General features: G+C 43.2%; 1 protein-coding gene across 2 annotated transcripts in view; it reads left to right on the forward strand.

Annotated features, from left to right (window-relative positions):
* Positions 1 to 10722, forward strand: part of FAM20B (FAM20B glycosaminoglycan xylosylkinase) — a 41224-nt gene that overhangs the window by 22043 nt on the left and 8459 nt on the right. For both annotated transcript variants that reach the window (XM_059728354.1, XM_006276822.4), the window contains exons 4-6: positions 905 to 1014; positions 3441 to 3612; positions 7184 to 7375. In XM_059728354.1, the coding sequence (XP_059584337.1) occupies positions 905 to 1014; positions 3441 to 3612; positions 7184 to 7375 (474 nt within the window). The remainder of the gene's footprint in view (positions 1 to 904; positions 1015 to 3440; positions 3613 to 7183; positions 7376 to 10722) is intronic.

The raw sequence follows: 10722 nt of genomic DNA on the forward strand, positions 1-10722 counted from the left end.
TGGCACACTTTTGAACTAAGACACGTCAGAAGTTCACCGCCACCATTTTCTGTGCACTGACATGCATTTCACCACTTACACAACTGCCCGTGGCACAGCATAGTTTGCCTTGGCTCACGTGTGGAACAGATTCACTTAATCAAGTCTTCTCTGAAGCAGCAGATCTCTGGCATGTCATGGGACAAAAAATACGTGTTTAAATGCCCTAGGTGCCCAAGCTGTCTGTTGCCATGAAGCAAGCCTGTGACAGACACAAGAATGGAATCCAGGTCTCCTAAATGATGCTATTTATTGTATTAAATATAAGATGATCCTTCCCATTTTTTTTGTGCTTACAAATGGCTTTGTATTTTCCAAAGAGACAGGATTTTTCAAATTATATTGTCCACTTTCAAGTGTAATTGAATTGGGGTTTCAACATATGAATTAATTGGAGAGTTTTTAGTAATCCCCAGAAACTGTCTCTTGCTATGAATGGAGCAAAACCTTTTAGTTACTACTTTGCATTGCTACACTTGAAGTGACATCCATGTTCTGATGCCAGGTCTCATTTCCTGTGCTTAGTACTGCAAAAACAGCATATTCTGCCCTTGCAGCAAAGGTATATCTCGTGTTACTCTGTCATGACTATTCTGGCCAATAGAGGTGTGTCTCTGATGGCCTGTAAAGGGACTCTCATTTATCCAGCTGTTTGCCAAAGAAAAGTCTCCTGCCTCTGTCTTGGAAGAAATAAGAAATGGAGGGGTGGGGCTCCAACTTGACCACCTGTTATAGAATAAGTAATTATCTCTGAGTTTGCTCACTGGTCTGAAAACTGTGTTTGGGGGATTTAGCATGTATCCATGTCACAGATTCCCATGTCTTCACAGATTCCCATGTCATGCCATCTCTTTCCTAAAAACAGAATTCTGGGGTTCCGACGAGCTCCACTGGTGGTTGGCCGGTTTGTGAATCTCCGTACAGAGATCAAACCCATTGCCACAGAACAGCTGCTGAGTACTTTCTTGACACTGGGTAAGTGGACTATATCATTTGTGAAGCTTACCCCCCCCCCCAAAAAAAAACAACCCAAAACCAAACAAACAACAACATGTTAAGCCAACCAATAAAAAGACCTATGAGAATTTGGCATAGTTGTGGATCAGTTAACTATACTGTAGGGACCTAATAAGTTGCTTCATGTCATTGGAAGGATTTTGACACTTGCATAAACTTACTTGGCAAGGTTGGGGGTTTTTTTTACAAAAACTAATTTTCCTTTACCTTTTTATGCCTGTTGTATGGCTGTTTGAATTGTTTGTTTGAATAAATAATTTCTCCCTAATGTCTGAAGCAAAAAAATGGAATTATTCTTTAGGTCTATGGTAAACATGAATGGACAGCTGGAAAGATTTGGCTGACACACCAAACGGTAATGGATGATGTTTGCATAAAACCACAGTGTGCGAAGCATTGAAACACTGTATATAAAATAGGCTGAGGTGATCGTAGTTAGAACTATTTTCAGTATTTAGTTCATAGCAGTTCAGTGTGTTTAGTCATTTAAGGCAGACTGTTTCCAGATGGTGGTTATGCCTCAGAAAATGCTTTGTGCTTTAGTTATTACTTATTTCAGTCCAGTTATGAAGAGTTATATTTCTTTGTGTTAAAAAAACTTGCCTGGAGGTTGTTGTTTATCAACATTCAAATTTAACCAAGTCTTTTGACCCAGCTTTTTAAATACCACAGTTCACACATGCTCCATACAGACTAGTGGATGGCACTTACACAGTGATAACACCTGAAGATCCCATCTGTGCTAGGCAAGTTGCACTTTGGAGTTCAGCAGGATTTCCCCTGCTTTGGTAGCTCTGGGCTGCTACAGCTCTTTGTCAGGGCCAGACAGATGAACAGGGAGCAGAGAACCTGTCTCTGTTGTGCTCCCAGAGATCACTTTACTAACATCTAGGTAGTGTGGGAAAGAGAAAGCTGCCTAAATAAGAATGGGAGCCAGACCTAGCTTGGGGAGGTGTAATGGAGAGTTAATTTGGAGAAGGAGCAGGCAGGGAAGATGGAGGGGTGGACACATGCCTAGGACTGAAATCTGGTTGTGTGGGTGGAGAGAGAATCAGGTAGAAAATTGGAAGGGACTGGCAACTGCCTTGGGGAGACAGGGGAAAGGTTGGAGGGTTTATGATTTTTTTTAAGGTCAGAAATTATGATAAATCATCTAGTCAGACATCGAAGTAGCCTGGGACAAGAATCAGTGTGGCAGGAGGGAGAGAGAGATCTGACAAGGAGCCAGGAGTAGGGGATAGGACTGGATTGCCTGGGTAAAAAGAGTGGAACAAAGAGGGATGGGAGGAAGTTGGACAAGGATCTTAAGGCTGGGGAGTGGTGGGGAGCAGAGAGGACTAGAAGCCTGTCAAGACATGAAATGAGGCGTAGGGTAGGGTGGACACTGAAATTTAGGAAAGGGAAATGATTGCACAAGAAAGTAGGAGGCTGAAACCTGAAGCTACGTTGGCAAGGGGCTAGGCTGCAGGTCAAAGAGGAAGAGCCGAAGGAGTTAAATTTGGTGAAGAGCAGGCAAAAGCTTGTGTCCATTAGAACAGAGATCAGCCATCTTTTGCTACCATAGGCTGGAACTTGCAACCTGGCCCCCGGCTGAGGGCCATAAATCTCCTCCCTGCTCCCACCTTTCCCGTTATCCCCTCCCAGAGTCCAAGCTGCCTGCACTTGGAAAGTAGACAAAGATTGCGGAGTTCCAATGTTCATCTGCTGTCAGTAAATATCCATGAAAGCCTCTTGCAAGGTGTCCATCCATCCTTGTACTGTAGGGCCACACAGAGATGCTAGCCCATTATTGCCGTCACTTAATCTCTCAGCTAAAGCAGCAGAGGTCTGTGTGGTGGATCTAAAGGTTTTCCTCTATTAATGATACTTGTGGCTGGACAGCATAATGCCACGTGATGGCACTTCTGGAGGGTTTTTGGTTTGCTGTTCTACAATATTAGGAAAGCACATGTGCACACACACAAGCTTTAAAAGAACAATATTAAGATTGCAAAGCAAAACACTTGAAAGTTAGAAATTGTAAGAATTGAGGTTGCCTCTGTGACTGTCATTATTCATCCAGTGGTGCTATGATATAGTTTGTGTATGTATTTGTATGTATTATAATATATTCAGTCACAGAAAAAGTTCCTGTATCCATGCAGACCTTTTCATACCTTAAAAGATGAGTATATTTCTCTTGGTTTTATCTCCAGGTGGTGCTCCCTTCAAAGAGACAGGGAAAAGTTTTGTTTCCCTCTTTATGGAGAGCAAATGTAGTGGACCCCTGTGTGAGGACTTTGCAAATAATCTCTCATGATTCTGCCATGACTGGATGCTACCATAGATTGATTTGTATTCTTGTCATTGTGTGTTGCTTTTTTGGGTTTTTGGTTTTTTTTTAGGTAATAATACTTGTTTCTATGGGAAGTGTTACTATTGTCGGGAAACAGAACCAGCTTGTGCGGAGGGGGACATCATGGAGGGATCAGTCACTCTGTGGCTACCTGATGTCTGGCCTCTTCAGAAGCACCGGCACCCTTGGGGCAGAACTTATCGTGAAGGAAAACTCGCCAGGTACCTGCACCCCATAACCCTGTAATGTGGCAGTTCCCAGTCAGATTGTCTTTTCAGTGTTTAGCAGTGACTAGCCGATTAAAATATTCACATGGTCCAAAGAGAGTTGCAGCCAGATTTCTTGAACTGGTGCTACAAATGAAGACCTGATAAGACATCTTTTAATTTGGGCTAGTGAGGGAGAATTCCTCAGGGAATCCTGGAATGGTTAGCATGCCACTGCCTGCCTAGAAGGTAATTTATCCCACAAGTCAAGTGAGGTTTCTGAGCAACTCAGCCACATCACTGAGATTACTGGGCAGTGTTAGATCCATGCTGCTGATGCTTTGCCATTGTGTCTACCATAAGTTTAGTACAAAGGTAATAAAGATAATAACATAATGTGACACTGAGCTCTTACCCGTCATGCCTAATTTAATGGATTTTGTTGGATGTTTCTGCTTTTCTGTGCTTGTTTTCTTTTTGATCTTTTTTTTTTTTTTTTTTAGAGGTTTCATTCCAGAATAGTTTCGGTGTGTTTCTGGGAGATTTCATGCATCTTCTTAGAGACATAATTCCATTGTTTTTTCAAGAAGAAATTCTTGTGCGTTTACGGCACATTATATCTCACCTTAAAGAATTTAGAACTGAGAAGTTCTTTTTATTAGCTGATTACCAGCAATATATAGACCCTGCCTTCATGCCAGAACAATATGGTTAGACAAAGAAATGAGTATGGGCACAAGAGTTTACAGTATCTCAGCAACTGTTTGGGGTAAATTTTTTGCCAAGACCCATAAACTTTTCCAAGTGCTGGTCTTGGATAAGTGGTCAGCAGGATATTCTCAATCCCTGAATTAAGTTGTTCCCATTCATTTCTGATAATCTGGTTATTCACAGAATCTGACCTCATGGTTTAACCGGTTTTAAAGTATTAAATACCTACTCTTTGGGCTTCTGAAAGGGTCTCGTTCAGCAGAAAGTTGGTGTCGCCTTTTTAAAGTTGGAAGCCACACAGTGTTCAACACATATTTAAGTTCTGAACTAAATCGAGGCCAGAATCATCTAATCTTTGTAAGTCTGGAAAGAACAGAAAGCTTTTCTTTCTTTTTCTTCTTTTTTTTTCTCTAAGAAGCCATTTCACATCTTAAAGAGGCTGTTTGCACAGTGTATTTTACTTTGTTGGGGTAACACCTATTCTGTCATGATAATCTTGATATTATAACATAGTTTATGTAGATGGGGGTCAAACAATGTTACAACTTTTTCCTTTTATTTAACTATATTGCTGCTTTCAACCTGTGCAAACCTAACTGAGGGAGCAGGGGCAGAAATCAACATACATTTCATATGTCATGAAATCTACTTCCTGCTGGTGCTAATTGTGGAAGATATTTCTGTACGAGTTTATCCTCCCAATTCTGCTGCTTATGCCTTGTCCAGAGTAATCCTCCTTAATATTATTTCTATAGTGGCATTAGAAAATGTAGCCTTTTTCAGTCTTGTAATAGATGAGATCTCTGACCTAAGGAGTCTCAATATGATTCTAATACCATGTAAGATTGGAAATAAATGTAGGAGCAGATGGTGTTGGAGACAGAGTCAGCATTGGAAGCCTGCATGAAAAATGAGAGGAAGAAAAAGATGGTAATTTGGTGGATAGGAAAGTGGAAGCTGTTCCAAAAAGATTAAGCACAGGTCTGAAAAGCATTAATTAAAGCATGTGAAAAAGATAAAAGGAGCACTTGTGAGAATGGGCTGGGTAACGTGTTGGGGGTCTATGCAGTATAGGAAGCAATATAAAATAAGGTGTAGGAGCTGTGTATTTATGCAGTATATTGAATGTAAGGAGGTGGAGTTTAACTTTGATGAAGGAAGAAGAGAAGATGCAAGTGAGAGGTTTTAAGGACATGGCATATGGGATATATTCAGAGCAATGAGAGACTTTGGTCATGGTGCTTGGGATAACTAGAAAAAGTTAGATACTGGAAGGCCCAAGTACAATTTAATTCAGTCCTCTGGAGACAGCATGGCTATTGAGACAGTCAGACCAGCTACATTTTAATCTTGTCTCTGCTGCTGGTCCATTACGTGACTTTTGGCAACTAAGGAGTAGGGGCAGGGCAGGGCAGCTAACTTATGCAGTTGACATTTCCTTGATCTGTATTCCCAGTTTGCAGAGGGTCTGAGGCATATCAGAGATAATTGGTGTTTTGTGAAGCACATTGAAGTCCTTGGATGGAAAGGGTTATAGGAGAGGTACTTATTACTTAGGAAAGGTCACAGGTGACCATAACATAATGCAGGATTTCAGCTGTTTTGATGGAGAGAAAGAATGGCTTTGAGAGACCTAGAGGAAGGAACGACAAGACCTAATAGGAACCTTGTCATGGAGAGTTGCAGATATGCCATCCAGGTTGCAAATAGTAGTAAGAAAGAAAAATGTGGAATAGTCAACTGTGATAGTGAAGGGAGAGGAAAACATTTTGGATGGAAAATTGTTTTTTTCATATGGAGGTTGAAACAGTGGTAGGTTGTTGAGGACGTGTTGTCAGGGGCAGAGGGTGAAGGAGTCTCTTTTAGTTGATCACCCTGAAGGTTGTAGCTGGAGCTGTGGGTGGGTTAATTTTTCAAACTATAATCTGTGAAACTTTTCCTGGGGGTACAAGGAATGAACTGAACTGTATTTAGAAGTAAACTGATTGGAGTTTAGGTATTGGGAAAGCAAGTGTCCCATGAGAGCCTCTCTTGTAGTGTGTGCTGCAGGAAGAAACAATCAGAGTATCCCGAACCTAAATCTTGAATGCATGAAGAGCAGAAAAGAGAGAGCCCTGAGGGTTTGCCTGTGGAGAAGAGGATGGGAGATTCTGAAGGAGCAGTTGGAGATGAAGGATAAATGGTACTATGGGAATGCAGCAAGGGAGCAGGTTTCAAGGACAAAAGGGGATGATCCATTGTGCCAAGGCAGTTCTGGACTAAAGAAGAATGAGTAAATAAAAGAGGACTTTATATTTGGTGAGGTGGAGGTCATTGGTGACCTTCTGAGGCCATTTTCATTAGAGACGAAAGATGGATGGAGAACTGTTGAAAAGGGGAAAACAAATCAAGAATAGAATTAGACATTGCACTCAAGGAACTTGTTATGAGGCAGCGTTTAGAAAGACAAGTCGAGGTGAGAGTTCTGCAGTCTCTTGTTTGGGAATTCAGTGTTGTGACCTCAAGTACTGTATAATGAACAGGAAGAGTAAATGAGCGTTGTGGGAGAAAATAACTGGCTCTGGTTTTACCAAGAACAGGCCTATAGTTAATGTGTTAAAACTACAGCTCACCTTGTGTTCACTAAGGTTTCAATGTGTTAGTTATGTTAAGCAAGCCCTGTTTTTCTTTGTTTAAGTAATGGTCACTGTTAAAACCCCTTTATGCCAACCTGACTGTGCTCAAGACTCTTACGTGAAAAGAAAAATATTAAAAAAACAAACAAACTTGATTCATTGAAGTGCAAGAGTGAGTCTTCCTGGGCTGTTCTGCCAGAACCTCTAGCTGTCATCTTTTTTTGATATAGCTTTGACTTTGATTCTTTGTCTGCCTTCAGGTGGGAGTATGATGAAAGCTACTGTGATGCTGTGAAGAAGACCTCACCCTATGATGCTGGCCCCCGCCTCCTTGACATCATTGACACTTCCATCTTCGACTATTTGATTGGGAATGCTGACCGACATCACTATGAAAGCTTCCAAGATGATGAAGGGGCCAGTATGCTCATTCTTCTGGACAATGCCAAAAGGTGGACGTAATGTTAGTGCTTCTGGCCATTGATGATAAAGTTATCCATGCTACATTCTGTGTTTCCCATAGTTGTCCATTACACTGCCTCCAACCTAAAACTCTGTCAGTATTCCATATAGCAAGTCCTTTCACATAATATGGGTGCTCAGTGGCCTTGACATTTGTAGATAGACAGTTTTAATTTCTCTGGATAGACTTTTGGTTAAGCCACTAAAGGCTTGAAATGCAGTATTTCACGAATAATTCTTGAAGATTAATTTTTTTTAAGCTTGTCTTGATCTTTCTGATGTGTTCTCCAGTGCTGGCACTTTGTATGCTATTGTGACAGTTTCTGCTAGTGCCCTGTAAGGACTCTTAAATTCTTTTGAGTAATGAGGTTCTTTACTTTTAGATTCTGTCTAGAGGATGACAGAGTATCCTTTTATGAATCAGGCAATAAGATTGGAGCACCCTTTTACACTCAGTGTAGGCTTACTGTAAAATTGTGTTTGGGGTTCTATAACTAAAGCTTCTCTTCTAGACTGTGTCTACATTTGGGGTTTGTCTGCTCTAGAATGTAGATATGTAAAAAAAAAATGGCAAGGTAGCTGACAGCTGTTGTCATTAGGTACCCTCTTAGGCAGCATTCCCTCTAAGCAGTGTGGCACGCGCAGCCGCACAGGCACGCTCATGCTATGCTGCCAGGCATGCCTGCGTGGCCGCACACACCATGCAGCTTAGCGGGAACGCTGCTCTTAGGGTCAGTCCTTACCAGCTAATGTATTTAAAATATGAGTTGCTCTGTTTTAATTAGGAATTTAGTGTACAACTTTGGAGCCAAAGAGTGTTTCTAATCCTGGTAGCTAGCTTGTTTTTAAAATGCACCCTTTTCCATAATCTGGACAGATCTTTTAAATAGCTTGAAAACTACCATCTCCTTTAATATTATTCTTTAACCTTTCTTCCTCTTACACATTGGATGCCCTGGTCTGTCCATGTGCTGTCCATATCTCTAATCTGTGTGAAATAAGCAAGGCTCAGTTTAATACTCATCCTTGTCTCTATACATCAGGCTCTTCAATAACACTCCAAAAATGCCAGCAGGAACATGTTCCACATTGGGAACATTTAAGTACTGGTGCTTTCAGATTACTTTGAGTGCATCCTGCAAAAATGGTGGATTTTTAAAATGTCTTGGCAATGGAGAAGTTGGGGGAATTATACGTTAAGCACTGGGGAATGAATGTGATAGTTATTATATCTGTGTATTCATTCATAGTTTCATAGTAGTTTCATAGTAGCTAGGGTCAGGAGGGACCTGAACAGATCATCTAGCCTGACCCCCTGCCACAGGCAGGAATGAATGCTGGGTTCACAAGACCCCAGACAGGTGATCATCCAACCTCCTCTTGAATTTGCCCAAGGTAGGGGCGAGGACCACTTCCCTGGGAAGTTGGTTCCAGATTTTGGCCACCCTAACTGTAAAATATTGCCTTCTGATCTCTAACCTAAACCCATTCTCCATCAGCTTATTACCATTGTTCCTTGTCACCCCAGGTGGTGCTGGGGAGAAAAGGGCTCTGCCTATTTGCTGTTGATCCCCCCCGATGAGCTTGTAGGCAGCCAGCAGGTCCCCCCTCAGCCTCCTTTTGCTGAGGCTGAACAGGTCTCTCCTCGTAGGGCCTGTCCTGCTGCCCTCTCACCAAGCGGGTGGCCCTCCTCTGAACCCTCTCCAGGCTGGCCACATCCCTTTTGAAGTGTGGCACCCAGTACTGGACGCAGTACTCCAACTGCGGCCTGACCAAAGTCGCATAGAGGAGGAGTATCACCTCTCTGGACTGGCTTGAGATGCACCTTTGGATGTATGACAAGGGTATGGCTGGCCTTGCTGGCTGCTCTCTGGCATTGGCGGCTCATGTTCATCTTGGAGTCAATAATGACTCCAAGATCCCTTTCTGCCTCTGTGCTTTCAAGAAGGGAACTCCCCAGTCTGTATGTATGCTGTGGATTCCTTCTCCCAAGGTGCAGCACCCTGCATTTGTCTACCTTGAACCCCATCCTATTCTCATCTGCTCACTTTTGTAGTCTGTCTAAATCTAGCTGCAGCCTCTCTCTCCCTTCAAGTGTGTCCACCTCGCCCCACATCTTAGTGTCATCAGCAAACTTGGACAACGTGCTTTCCACCTCTTCGTCCAAGTCACTGATGAAGATGTTAAACAGTGCGGGCCCGAGGACCAAGCCCTGGGGTACCCCACTGTTCACATCTCGCCAGGTTGAGTACAACCCGTCCACCACTACTCTCTGGGTGCGCCCCATCAGCCAATTTTTTTACCCATCCAACTGTGTAGGCATCAATGCCACAGTCGCCTAATTTATTGATGAGGATGGAATGAGAGACAGTGTCAAAGGCTTTCTTAAAGTCTAGAAAGACTATGTCCACAGCGACACCATCATCCAAGGATTTAGTTACTTGGTTGTAAAAGGCAATCAGGTTGGTCTGGCAGGACCTGCCTTTGGTGAACCCATGCTGATTGCCCCTGAGCATGATCTCCCTTGCAGGCCCCCCACAGATGATGATTCTCTCCAAGATCTTCCCAAGCACCGAGGTGAGGCTTACAGGCATATAATTACTTGGGTCCTCCTTCCTCCCCTTCTTAAAAATAGGGACCACATTAGCCAGTTTCCAATCCCCTGGCACCTGACCAGATGACCACGAATGCTCATACAGCCAGGCCAAGGGCTCTGCCAGCTCCCTCAACACCCTTGGGTGGAGGGCATCTGGACCTGCAGATTTAAAAATGTCTAGCCCTTCCAGAAGATCCCTAACTACCTCTGCATTGACTGAAGGCTTGATAGAGCTATCCCCAAGATTGTCCTTACCTCTGGTAGGTGGGATATCCTGGTCCCTGTTCAGGAAAACAGAGGCAAAGAAACTTAAAAATATCAGCTTTCTTGTCTGGCGTGGTCACCAGATTATCGTTTGTGTCTTGCAGGGGCCCTACATTGCCTGGTGCCCTCTTCTTGCTCCCAATGTACTTGAAAAAGGACTTTTTGTTGTCCTTAATCCTGGACACTAGCCTGAGTTCCACCTCTGCCTTGGCCTTCCTAATAGCCCTCCTACACTCCCGGGCCAAGGAGGAGTACTCCTCCTTGGTGATAGTTCCTCCCTTCCACTGGTTGTACGCCTCTCTTTTAGTCCTCAGGCTTTGCTGAATGCCCTTGCTGAGCCAAGGGGGTTTCTGAGCACTCTTACCCCCCTTGCTTCTCTCAGGGACTGTTATCCTTTGGGCTTGGAGGATCGCCCCCTTAAGGTATGACCATCCCTCGTGGACTCCCATCTCCTCTACCTTCTGCACCCTTAGTGCC

Source organism: Alligator mississippiensis, chromosome 5 (assembly GCF_030867095.1).
Source record: "Alligator mississippiensis isolate rAllMis1 chromosome 5, rAllMis1, whole genome shotgun sequence".
Lineage (NCBI taxonomy): Eukaryota > Metazoa > Chordata > Crocodylia > Alligatoridae > Alligator > Alligator mississippiensis.